General features: G+C 35.7%; 1 protein-coding gene across 8 annotated transcripts in view; it reads left to right on the top strand.

Moving 5' to 3' along the window:
- LOC306652047 (lysine-specific demethylase 6A) overlaps positions 1–13,480 on the top strand; it is a 202,658-nt gene that overhangs the window by 82,933 nt on the left and 106,245 nt on the right. For 6 of the 8 annotated variants that reach the window (XM_079125118.1, XM_079125115.1, XM_079125112.1 and 3 more), the window contains one exon: positions 11,284–11,338. The exons of the other annotated variants lie outside the window; for them this stretch is intronic. In XM_079125118.1, coding sequence (XP_078981244.1) covers positions 11,284–11,338 — 55 coding nt within the window. The remainder of the gene's footprint in view (positions 1–11,283; positions 11,339–13,480) is intronic. 8 annotated transcript variants of the gene reach the window in all.

The raw sequence follows: 13,480 nt of genomic DNA, 5'->3' as shown, positions 1-13,480 counted from the left end.
TTTTTTTAGAGGAATGTGACTGCATTTCATAATAAGATAATAATCTAAAATTTAGCTCATTAACAGTTTTGTAGTTCATCAGTAATAACATTTGTTTATGTCTAGTTGATGGGTTTTTAAACTTTTTTTTGTAGTAAGGTTTCTTTGATAGAGAAAGTTTGTATTGATTTATATTCTGAAGCAAGGTCATTCAGAAGGCAGTAGGATCACAAGTTTGAGACAGTTTAATGAAACTGTATCTCAAAATAAATGATAAAAGGAGATATCTCAATACTAGAGCATCCCTGGGTTCAATCCTCAGTTCCCCATCCCCTTAAAAAAATTGCTTGATCTTCTCTACTTTGGAATTCCTCATATGGTCTTACGTCATTGTAAGCGCAAAAGGACCAATGCAGATCTCAATGAATTCAGAGAAGCCTTTTATTCATTGGCAGACTGGGGCACCATCAGGGCTCATTTTCCAGATGCGAAAATTGTCATCAGTTACAGAGGGGATTTTGGTTTTAAAGGGTAAAATGAAGATGGTTAAATCATTGGAAACCCTGCACTTGCAGTTTGGGTAATTAGGGGCTGGTTGTACAGGTTAAAACTTTAACTTAGGAGGGCAGCTGTAAAAAGGTTGAAACTCGTTGTGTGGGGAGATAGAAGTCCAGATCCTGAGATATGAGTACTCAGATCTTGCCCATTGTTTTACTTTCTCTGGGATTCATTGTTTCCCAGTTTCAGTATTTTCTGTGCCTCCATTTAGGACTAATTTGCCATGGAGGAAGGTCAAAGTCCAGTGCCCAGCATTCAGTATTTGTCCATTGATATTAGGAAAAGTTTGGCTGGGAGGTTAATCCTTGGCTAGTTTCCCCTCCTGCCTCCCAAGCTGCTCCTCTCTCCTTTTATCTTTGGGGGCTGTCTTGCAGGAATATTATTTTCTATAACCCTTCAATCATTATTTAGTTTGTTCTTTGACTTTTCTTAATTTATGAAAATAACTGTAAATTGTGTTACGCAGTCATTGGTTTTGGATAAAAAATAAATTTCACTTTCCTAATTTAACTGATATGGCAAACTAAAAAAACGGATTTAATAAAATTAAATGATTATAAAATAAATATATCAATAATTTAGCTTTTGTTTTTAATATTTGTATTTTTGTAGTACATCTTATAAAATTAACATTAAGAATATCATAAGTTATAATTTGGATCTATTGTGTTCTTAGAAAGTCTTTATATGCTTATATATTTATATGTATACATATTTTTTATTATAATAGACTTGTGTCAGTTATTTTGCACAATAGTAAGCTACTGAGCATGTTTAAGGTAGACTAGGTTAAGGTGTGATGATTGTAATTTTATGGTATGGTATATCTAGAGTTTCTGTACCTAGTGATCTAGATGCTCATGACACATTTGGATCATAATGTGGTTTAATAACAGTACCTGTCTGCTATGTAATTTGTTCATTCAGACATGGTCATGTGCAATATAGTTGGACCTTACTGCAGTGTCAAATGAAATAAAAAATTCTTAACTCTTTCTTCTCTTCATCATGGATTCATGCCTCCAACAAGCATGTGTTAGAAACTTAATCTTCAGAGCAATAGTGTTGGGTGGTAAGACCCATGGAAGCTGGTTAGGAGTACTGCTGATTTATAAAGCTTGAGACTGCAAACTCCTTACTATGTGATATAATACCTTCTACCATGTTAAGGTGCCAAAGAAGGACCTTACTAGTACAGTCCTTCAGTGTATGTCCCATTCTTCAGAATTATGAACCAAGTAAATTTCTCTTCATTACAAATTACAGAGTATGTAATAGTTTGACGATAATAGTAAGTATATAGTTAACTCACCATGATCCTCACTCTGTGCTTTTATAACCGAAAACTTGGTCCTTGTCCCCGATGCCAATTCATTAACAAGGACACAATTGTGAGAAAAAGGAAAAAGAAGCTTATTGCTTTGCTAGCAAAGGAGAAGCACAGGGAACTCCTGTTCCAGAGACTCTGATTTTCCCCATCAGGAGGAACAGGGAGGTTTTAAAGAAGCTAAGGCCAGGTTCCAGGTGTGCCCTGACAGGAGGTCCCAGTGTACCCTTTTGGTGTATTAAGATTCACTTGTTAATTTGGGAAATAGTCACTTCCTAGATCCTTTGGCAGATATCTTCTTCCAGTTGAGCACAGATAAATCAGGTTAATCTTGTTCCCTGCTCCCAGGTTAGTCTTTATTTTTTTGTATGTGGCATTTTGAGAAAAGCTCATAAGTGGGTTTTTAATACTGTTACACTTATTGTATAACAAGAATTTAAATGAAATAATTTCACATATAAGTTGTAAAGCACAGTGCAAGTTATTACATTAATTCTTAAGTATTTGAAAACCATTGCATAATAATGAGATACAAAATTCCCAACTTTTAAGTGTTGATAGATTAGAAGCACTTTGATATATGAATCCATATGTTTTTGTAGTCTACTTCACTTTTTTAATATAGCCTTGAGGCTTGTTTTTTTAAAGGGACTTGTTTTTCTTTTCCTCTTCTCCCTTCTTCCCCTCCCTAATCTGAAGGTGAGGAACAAGTTATTTGTGAGGCCACAGCGATCCAGGAAATGAGTATCTTCCAAAAAACAAGTGAATGCTAACACACCTTCATATGCCTTGGGACAGCCTGTCAGGGCACACTTGAAATGTAGCCTTTGAATAACTCCTTTAAAATCCAGGTTCCTCCCGAAGGGCAGAATCACAACCATAGCGACCTGAGTCCCCTGTGTTTTTTCTTTGCTAACAAAACAGTAGAACTTTTTTCCTTTTTCTCAAAACCGTGTCCTCATTAGTAAATTGGCATTAATTGACATTGGGGACAAAGACTGAGCTTTTGGTTACATTTGGAGTATTTAGTCTTGGGTCTTTATTATTCATTATCCCTTTGTGTTAGGCGTATATCACTTTCTTTTGTGTTCTAATTAAAATATGATGAAATCTGTTATCCAGTCACATATCAGTGAACACGATGTAAGAGAGGTATATATGGATCTTCCCAAGAGACTGGCATTTTAATCTGTTTTTCTCACTTTGAGGAGTCAGTATCTCTTAAAATCTATTTGAGTCATAAGATAATTAGCATTAATAAAAAAGTAATTGCCTTTTCATTATAATCTTAGTTACTTGGTACAAATATGTTAAGTCCTAAAAGTGTTGCAGAGGAGTTTTAATTACCATATTTTTATGGAATATTTGAATTAATTCATTTTTATAATTGTATCAGCAGGATGATTGCTATTGAAGTTTTAGTCATCCCAATTTTCTCAACATCAATTTTGGATTGTCATTAACTTATTTTGTAACTCAAAGCTGATCATTTTTGTTTACTTCCCATTTTGATTATCTGAATTTTTAGTAAAATTGGTGTTGGTTGACTTCTGCTAAATAGGTATGAAGTCACGTTATAGAATACTGGAGATGTTGAAGATACACTTTGTGTTTGGTAGAGAGATTAAGTCATCTAGCTGGACGTAATAGGTAAATAAATAGACATAAATTTATAAGGACAATAGTGGCCCAGGCTTGGCTGGTGGTGAGGCAAATAGAATAGTAATTTTAATGAATTGGTAATTTTTTTTTTTTTTTTTATCTTTCCACTCCTTTTTTAGGGGAACTATAATCATTTCTTCTGTGTGTGCACATGCTTATGCACTTTGCTAGGTACTGAATCCTGGGCCTTACATATATTAGGCAAATTCTCTTTAACTGTGTCACATTCCTGGTGCTTTTGTTAGAAATTTTGAATGATCAATTTTCTTGGTGTGACTTCAATACCAAATTTCTATTTTAAATTAATATTGACATCTTTTTTGCTGTCCTGAGAAGAAAGTTAATTTGATTAACTAACTGAGTGAACTTTATGAATCTCAAGATCTTTATTGATCTTGGCTTTAGTGTATATGGCTTTTATGATGTTGAGTTATATTCCTGCTACCCTAGTTTTTCTAGTTTTTTGAACATGAAGTGGTGCTGTACTTTGTTACATGCTTTTTCTGCATCCATTGAGATGATTGTATGATTCTTGTTTTTAAGTCTGATGATATGATGAATTATGTTTATTGATTTCCAGATGTTGAACCAAATCCAGTATTATTGTGTTGTGGTCTGTTTGATTCTTGAAATTGAGAAGGATTTGTTTGACATACATAGATGCTCCATTGTTTGTAGTACAAATTCTTAAAATCATTATGTCTTACTGCTGTATAAGTCCCTTCAGTAGAATAAATTGACCTTCTTTGTCCCTCCTGATTACCTTTGGCTTAAAGTCCACTCCAACCCCTTCCCCGCCGCCCACTGGTGATAGAACCCAGGGCCAACAAGCTATCTCCCCAGCCCTTAAAGTCTACTTTGTCTGACGTGAGGATGGAAACCTCTGCTTGTTTTTGTGCAATCCATATGAGTAATTTGTTTTTTCCCGTCCTTTGAATTTAATCTTTGAATGTCTTTGCCCTTAAGGTGAATCTTCTGGAAACAGCATATTGTTGGGTCTTGTTTTTAATCCAATTTGCAAATCTATGGGTTTTGATTGATGAGTTATTCCATTAATATTAAAGGTTATTACTGAGCTATGACTTGTATTCCTGGTCATTTTGGTTTATTTTCTGGCTTTTAATTTGATTTAGTTTCTCTTTTGACTAGTTCTTTAGTGTAGTTCTTCCCTTTGCTGGTTTTCACTTTTTTTCCCCCACTTCATTCTCATGGAATATTTTGCTGAGGATGCTCTGTAGTTCAGGCTTTCTAGTAATGAATTCTTTTAATTTGTTTACACTGGAAATTTTTTGTTTCATCTTCAAATCTGAAACTTAATTCTGTTGGATATAGGATTCTTGGTTGGCATCCATTTTCTTTCAAAGCTTGAAATATGTTGTTCCATGATCTTCTAGCTTTGAGTGTCTGGGTTGAGAAATCAGTTGAGATATGAATAAGTTTTCCCCTATACGTAATTTGCCTTTTTTCTCTCATGACCTTTAAGATTTTCTCCTTATTTTGTGTTTTAGCCATTTTCATTATAAAGATGTCCTGGTGTGGGTCTGCTGTAGTTTTGTATATTTAAGGTCCTGTAAGCCTCCTGTATTTGATTTTCCATTTCATTCTTTAGGTTTGGGAAATTTTCTGATATTTTGCCATTTTAAAGATTGTGCATTCCTTTGGTTTGTATCTATGCTTCTTGTTCTATCCTGATAAGTCTTAAATTTGATCTTTTCATGTTATCCCATACTTCTTGTAAGTTCTGTTCATGGATTCTTACTATCTTCTCTGTATGGTTAATTTTCAGTATTAAATATTTTGTCTTCATTGTGTGAGGTTCTGTCTTTCACATGGTCTAATCTGTTAGTGATACTTTCCATTGAATTTATAATTTGATTTATTGATTCCTTTGTTTTTAGGATTTCTACTTGTTTTTTTCTCACAATCTAACTCTTTTTTGATGTGATCTTTCATTTCCTGTATTTGCGCTTTGATTTCTCTTTATACTTCCTTTACTTTGCAGGTCAGATTAACTATGTGCATTCTAAACTCCTTGAACATTTTTACTCCTGTCTTGCCAGTGGCTTATCTTCTTGGGGCATCTTGGTTTTTTTGGGGGTGCTTTGTTCCCTTGTTTTTTCTTGTTATTTGTCTGTTCTCCCATCTAGTTATATGGATATGAGGCAATACAGATTCTACCCTGTAGATTTATGTTGCCACTGAAGATTTTCACTATCTCGTCTTGTTATGGGGCGCAACTTAAGAATAGACCGATCACCACTGAGAAATCCAAATTTGAGAGTCTTTATTAAGATGGCTGCTGACTATCTCACACAATGCCCCAAAAAATGGCTATTGGGAGAACAGCCCTGGCCTCAGGGTTGCAGGGGTTCTTATACCAAAAATTACATTAATCATAAGTGTCTGTTGCTATGATTTGAAATTATACATTAACATCATGAGATCACTGACAGAGGGGGAAGTGGGTCAAAATGACCCTTACCTAGGTACAAACTAAAGAATGGTTACTAACATCCACACAATCACTGTTCACAAGGTACATTGTTTAGGAGCAATAGGAGTCAAAAGAGAGCAATTCTTCACTACATAGGAGTTGCCATTGAATATTATTAAACATGTCACACCAAGTAACTGATGATGGGCACAGAGGCCGGGTGTTCCCATGGGAGAAGCTTATTTCCTACATAACATGGAGTCTGTTTAGTCATTTCCCTTAGAGTCTGGCCTATAACATTCTCATGGAGTCTAATCTGTCAGCCCATCACAATCTTCAAAAGGGAGACCACTATCAACATCACCCAGTGCAAACAACATACAGCCTCAAATCTAATAGCTCCCAGGAAGGTCTTCACTGCCCTCTTGCTATAAACAGCAATGATGGGTTCAATCACTGTTCACAGTAAAAACAGAAAATTTGCTAAAAGGGTGTGCAGTTTCAAATAGTGGGCAAAGAAAGAACAGAAACAGTTCAGGACATGGTGTTCATGAAGGAGAAAGTGAGAAATCAGAAACAGAAATTCACAGGAAGAGTTGAAGAGGAACCACCACAGATTGGCTGTTAGGTGGAGAAAAGTTATAAAGGGAATCTAGGAAGACAGACAAGTGAGAGGAAGAACACATACAAAGAGAAAAAGAATTAAAAATAATATACAGCAGAACTGCAAAACACCATGAATATATCACCATTTTCAGCTAGCTTATGCACCAAAAAACAAACAAAAAAAGCCCACCCTGTTTCAAATATGATGACAATACCAGAGAAGAAAAAAGTAAAATAAATCTCTGTGGAAAGTTGTACTACTGTCTTTGCCAGCAGGAAAAGCTTCTCAGCCTTGTCTCTTACTTCCCACCAAATATTGTTGCCCAGACAAGCCCTGGCAGACCCAGTCACTGTCTTACCAATCTGGGCCTCAGATGTCCTGGGTTTGGCCACATTGCAATCCCAAGATCTTGATACCACTGGAATTTGGGGAGAGACCAACAGGCATGAGCAATCCTGAGAGACAGTAACTAGATGGCAGCAACCTGCACTCCCAGGAGGAAGACCCTGGGTGCAACCAGACATTTAGGTACCCCTACACTGAACCTCAAGGTACTGGCTGGTGTTCCCAGTTTGGGGCAGCTGCACCCCAAGATGGCAGCAACAGCAAACCCACTGGTTTGCTCTGACTGGCATCTCGAAATGGATGTGGTTACATGCAGCCAAACCTGGAGTCTCCCTAGCAGTGGACCACTATGCAGTGGTGGAAGTGGTGGTAGCAGGAATTGCTGGCAGAGGCATGGTGTCACCAGCAGTTGCAGACTTCGGTGGCATTGTCAGCTGGTGGAGGGACTGCAGCAGCAGAAGCGGAGGCAACTGTGGCAGTGGCTTGAGGGGCAGCAACTCCCAGAGAGAAGACACCTGGGTGACCTCCAGGGAACGGCATTGGCTTTGGCAGCAGCAGTGGTGTTGACAGTATAAGCAATGGCAGCAGCAGTGTAGGTGGTGGCAGCCTAGCATCAAAGGCAGCTTTGAGGGCAGCAGAGCGACCCTAGAGAGCAAGAGCGACTCTGACAGCATCAGCAGCATCAACAGCAGCAACAACCCTTGGAGAAAAGACCTCCAGGCACCTGCAACAGCAGCTTCAGGGGCAGCTGTGTCCCAAGAGAAATCTTCTGGGATGATAGCAGCAGTGACTGCAGCAGCAGTGCTTATGGAAAAGACCTCCATTGCTCTATAGTGGTATGAGCAGCAGTGGACCCAGATAATACACCTCCTGGCATCTGGGGCATTGGTCTCAGGGGCAGCTGTGCCCCACTCTCTAGCAAAGACCTCTGGGCACAAGTGGCCTCTCTGGTGGTGTGGCAACTGAGGCACCTGGAGAAAACACTTGGGGCACGTGGGTTAGGAGCCTCTGGTAATTCCGTTCTTTGTGTTTTGAGGACACTCCATACTGATTTTGAAAGTGGCTTTATTAATTTATATTCCCACCCATAGTGTATAAGGATTCCTTTCCCCCTGCATCCTCATCATTGTTTTTTGTTTCCTTGATGATACTGAGATATCACAAGCGCAGTGGTCCGTTTTCAGAATACAGTATTTAGTCTTCAGTGTAAAATTGGATGCAAGAAAGGCTTCCCAGAGGGTCAGTAGAACAGAAGGGAAAGTTATACAACAAGCATCATAGGATGGGTCAGATTCAAAGTCCATGTACCTGAACAGCTCCTTGTCAAAGGAGGTGGGGCAAGGTGTCAGCCCATTTAACAAAGACAGAAATTTCTCTGTTAAGAAATAGTAATTTAAGGGGCCAGGGTTGTAGCTCACTGGTAGCGTGCTTATCTAGCATGTATGAGGCACTGGGTTCGATTCTCAGCACCACGTAATTAAATAAAGGCATTGTGTCCATCTATAAATTATTAAAAAAAAAAAAAGAAATAGTAAGTTAAAGGACTGGGGTTGTAAATCAGGTGGTAGAGTGCTTGCCTAGCATGTGAAAAGCACTGGGTTTGATTCTCAGCACCATATATAAATAAAATAAAGGCCCATGAACAATCTAAAAAATATTTAAAAAAAAGAGAAATAGTAACTTAAGGAAAGACGTGAGAGCTGCATATGCATCATAATGCATGTACCCCTCAGATAACTTTCCTGTCACAAGAGAAAAGGGACGTGGGGATCACTAAAGGTATATTTTTTAAAACATCCTAGTATGAGACACTAAAACCTAGGTAACATTTAGGAAGACTTTATAGTACTTATCCATTGAAGATCTGGGAAAGAATCTGTGCACCAGAGGAGAAATGCTGATTGTACTTACTCTGGGAGTTCTTGACCATAAACATTTGATCTTGCAAGGCTGTCATTAAAGTATTTTACTTTAAAAAAAAATATATATATATATTTTTTTTTTTGCTGTATCTTCTATTTCCTAGCCCATTCTTTGGGTTTGGATAGGTGAATGTGTTACACATCACTTTGTTTCTCAAAATTCTCACAGTACCCATTTTGATGGGTGTGAGATGGAATCTCAGTGTAGTTTCAATTTGCATTTATCTGATGGCCAGAGATGTTAGACATTTTAAAAATATATATATTGGCCATTTGTACCTCCTCTTGGAGAAGTCTGTTGAGATCATTTGTCTTTTAATTGATTTGATTCTTTGTTCTTTTGGCCTTGAGATTTTTTGAGTACTTACTATAGCCTGGTTCTTAATCCTCTGTCCAATGAACATCTGGTAATTATTTTCTCCCACCCTGTAGACTGTTTCTTCACTCTGCTGATTGTTTCCTTCATTGTACTGAAGCTTTTTAATTTGAGATAATCTCAGTTTATCAATTCTTTATTTCCTGAGCTATTGGAGTTCTCTTGAGGAAATTGTTACCTATACCAATATCTTGAAACATTTCTATAATTTTGTCCTATAGGACTTAGGTCTTACTAAGGTTTTTGATCCATTTTGTGTTGATTTTTGTACAGGGTGAGAGGGATCCTTGGTCCATTTTGCAATAAAGCTTTTGTTTTGCAGAAACTGGTGCCATGATATTGATCAGGATCTCTCAGCTCAAATCTGCTCCTATTTGTAGCAGAGAATTTGTAGGAAGGAAGGAGAGGGGAGAATTTGCTTGTTGACTGGATGGTAAGAGATGGAAGTTTTAGCTTTTTTTTTTTTAACTGGTAGGAGTGGTTATCTTACCTCTTGAAAGGTCACCTTTTTTTTCTTTGGGGAATTACCATGTTTTGCACAGAGGAGGTTGGCCTGTGATGTCAAAAATTTATCAACCAGACGAGGTAGCTTCATTTGTGCTTGTCCATTCTGGAAAGGTTGTTTTCAAACTGTTCTTGAATTGTTCTTGAGTGAATTATAGAGACTTTTCCTGAAACACAACCTAAAATACTTTGTAATTTATAGAATATGTTTGTGCCTGTCTAGTCCTTAACCAGTTTGAGATCTGTGATCTGCAAATATTTTCCACAGTCTTGTAGGTTTGCTGGTAAGTCTCTTAATAGTATCCTTTCATGCACAGAAGCTTGACTTTTTTTTTTTTTTTTTGAGGTACTGGAGATTGAACCCAGGGCCTCGTGCTTGCAAGGCAAGCACTCTACTGACTGAGCTATCTCCCCAGCTCAGAAACTTCTTTTTACGAAGCCTATTCAGTTTTTTTCTGTGGTTGCCTGTCTAAATCATTGCCAAATCCAGAGTCTCAAAGATTTTCCCCATGTTTTAAGGGTTTTATAGTTTTAGCCCTTAAGGATGATGTTTCTGAAACATTTTGAGTTCACTTTTGCGTAAAATATAATTCTTTTTTCATATGGATATTTGTTTTTCTAATCACTACTTACTGAAAATAATTAAATATTATGAATGCATGTAACAGTTCTCTTTATAGCACCTACAATCTTAATACCAATTGTGTTGTTATTGGAATTGGTTGAAGCCTGGCTCTGGGGTTTCAACTGACCAGGACCAGCCACCTAAATCAAAGGGCACTGAGATGAATGGTGGGAAAGGAAGGATTTTCTTTTTTTTTTTTTTTTAAATATATTTTTAGTTGTTGATGGACTTTTATTTTATTGATTAAATGTTACGTTGTGTTTTTAGTCATAACTTAAGTTTTTAATGTTTCAGTGTCTTAATGTTTCCCTTTGTTCTTAGAAGTTATTTGTAGACAGAGTTTTCAGTGGTATACATTTGGACTTTATTAATAATTTTACATATTTTTACTCACATAATTTACAAATATTTTGAAAAACAAGTATTTCATATATGAATTTGAACATGGATTATTTGATACTACATAGGGTTATAGGTCTGAAGTGTCTTAGAGTTTAGTGACATTGAAGAATCAGTACAAGCAGACATGTTTTATTTATGTAAAATTCTCATAGCATTATTATCTAATTTATAATGGTTACATCTTATTTTAACATAAGTTTTGATGTTCTAGAAAATATTGTACCTCTAAACTTTCAAAAATGAATTGGTGCCTGTGCCCATTTAAACATTTTGTAATTTAATATTGTATTTACTTGAAATTCATTTTTTTATGTAATAAAACCTTTATGTTTTCCTTTTTGTCTTCACTTGTTACTATCTCATGATAGTAACAGTTCAGTTCAGTTTTAAGCAATAAATTTTGAATGATAGTGGTTTTGAGTACTACATTTTAACTGTATAGCCATTATTTTGTTATAGACCTTAGAAGACTAAAAGAGAAAAAAATATATTTTTTCTAAACCTTAACTTTAAGCATTAATCTTTTCACTTTCCTCTTGCAGCATTTTCAGTTAGCTTTGATTGACTGTAATCCCTGTACTTTATCCAGTGCAGAAAGTAAGTATTTTTTAAGTATGATACCTGTTTTTGTCTTTTGAGCAAGAGCATTTGAAATTTATGACCCTAAGTACATATTTATATTTACTTTATCTCTGTTTTTGTTGGTAATTGAGAGGATGAGTGGGAGGACATGTGCCTGATTCAGAGACTCTTTAAGACATTTTCAGTTCATTTGGGTAGTACTTTTTTTTTTTTTTTTTAACTTAAGAAAATTAGTGTGATCATTTGGTAACTATAGGAAGGTCTGAGTTCTCACAGATCACTAACAGAATGATTGCCAGCTTGTTAACCAGATATGATCAGATATATTAGATATTTCCTTTTGTATCCCTTTTAAAATAAAAACAAATTCTTCCCTTTTATTGTCTTAGGACTGGCACATTCCTTGTGTTTTGGCTGCCTTTATAACTGCACAAATCACAAATTTTCAAAAAATAAATTGATGTGAAACAATATTATAATATTATTGGGATAAAAATCATCATTCTAGAATTCTAAACTATTTTGTATTAAAGTTTAATTTTAAGACCTATTTTAATATATTTGTGCATTTTGGTATGCAATTAAAAATTGGAGTCGTCAACATTTTCCTAGTTGTACAACTTGTGCTCCTCTTTTAAAATGTATTTAAGAGCTGGGCCCCATGGTACATGCCTCTAATCTCAGTGGTTTGGGAGGCCAAGGAGCCTTGAGAATTCAAAGCCAGCCTTAGAAATTTAACAACGCAAACTTAGCAACTTGACAAGACTTTGCCTCAAAATAAAAATTAAAAATAAGAGTCTGGGGATATAGCTCAGTGGTTAAGTGTCCCTAGGTTCAATTTCTTGGTTTTAAAAAAATTATATGTGTGTATGTGTGTGTGTCTGTAAATTAAAGCATTAAAACTGGAGATTTTTACCTTATAAAAAATGACACTATCTTATGGGATGGTGAGGCCAGAGTAGTGAGCCCTGAGACTAATTCTAGATTGGTTTCTGATGGTATAAAGATGCCAATTATTACTGTTCTTTCCTTCCTTGTAACCCTCAACAGATGATAAAAGTACAGGGAAAATGGGACCCTAACTTTTTATTTTTCCTTTTTCTTAACATATATTCTATTGTCCTCCAATAATGAAATAAGGTGAAATTTTTATTAACTGGACTTACTCGTGGGAAAAATAACTGATGAGGAGGAAAATCTCAAAATTTGTGGGTAAAAGGATATTAAATATACATATAGAATTCTTGTGTGTGTGTATGGTATATTATTTTGTAATATTTTTTCTCTAATAAATAGTATTTATTTTATGTGGTAGCTATTTAACTGTGGTATTTACCTGTAAAGCCATAATGTTGTCCTACAAGGTTGGTTGAATTTGGAGAGATAATTATAAAAGTATTTTCTCTTATATAGAAAGAAATCTGTAATTATCTAATACAGTGTTCTCCAGTATGCCAATAGGAAACTTTTAATAGCAAGTTGAAGAGGAAGTTCTTCAGGCCTTTACAAAGTTTCACTTATTCAGAATCTCTTAAACTCAGTGTTTAGTGATTGGTTTTATTGAGCTTCCTTTGAATTTTATCTTTACAACACTGAAGGGGAATGTGAGTAAGAAGGAGTAAAGAAGGAGAATACAGAAGAGGGGAGAAAAAGGGCAGTTTTGAGAATTTAATAAATTTTTGTGACTTCTCTTTAAAAAGAGTTGTCCACATGCTGAGGTTGTAGCTCGTGATAGAGCACTCGCCTAACATGTGAGGTACTGGGTTGAATCCTTAGCACCACATAAAAAAGTAAGTAAATAAATAAATATATCATGTCCATAAGTATTCTGCATATAATTTTGTAAGAGTCTCCTAAGTAGATTCCTAAAATAAACTAAGAGTTTTATCATTGATAGGTAAACCAATAAGTCAGACATCTAGACTTTAGTTGTAACTATCCATTAGAATTTAGTTATGTTGATCATTAATGTTGTTGAACCATTCATACTCAGGCAATAGGGAATTGGCATCCAAAGTGCTATAAAAGGAAGCCACAATATTCTGCCTTTTTATGAGTTTTCAGATATACTTGTTATAATTCTGCTCTTTAGGTTGTTAACACCTCCTTTTTTTTTAAATCTTTAAATAACTTCTGTCTTTTGAAGAGTCAAAAGAA

The sequence above is a fragment of the Sciurus vulgaris genome (genome assembly GCF_902686455.1).
Source record: "Sciurus vulgaris genome assembly, chromosome: Y".
Lineage (NCBI taxonomy): Eukaryota > Metazoa > Chordata > Mammalia > Rodentia > Sciuridae > Sciurus > Sciurus vulgaris.
Note: the sequence above shows the minus strand (reverse complement) of the source record. Positions and strands in the feature narration are given on the sequence as shown.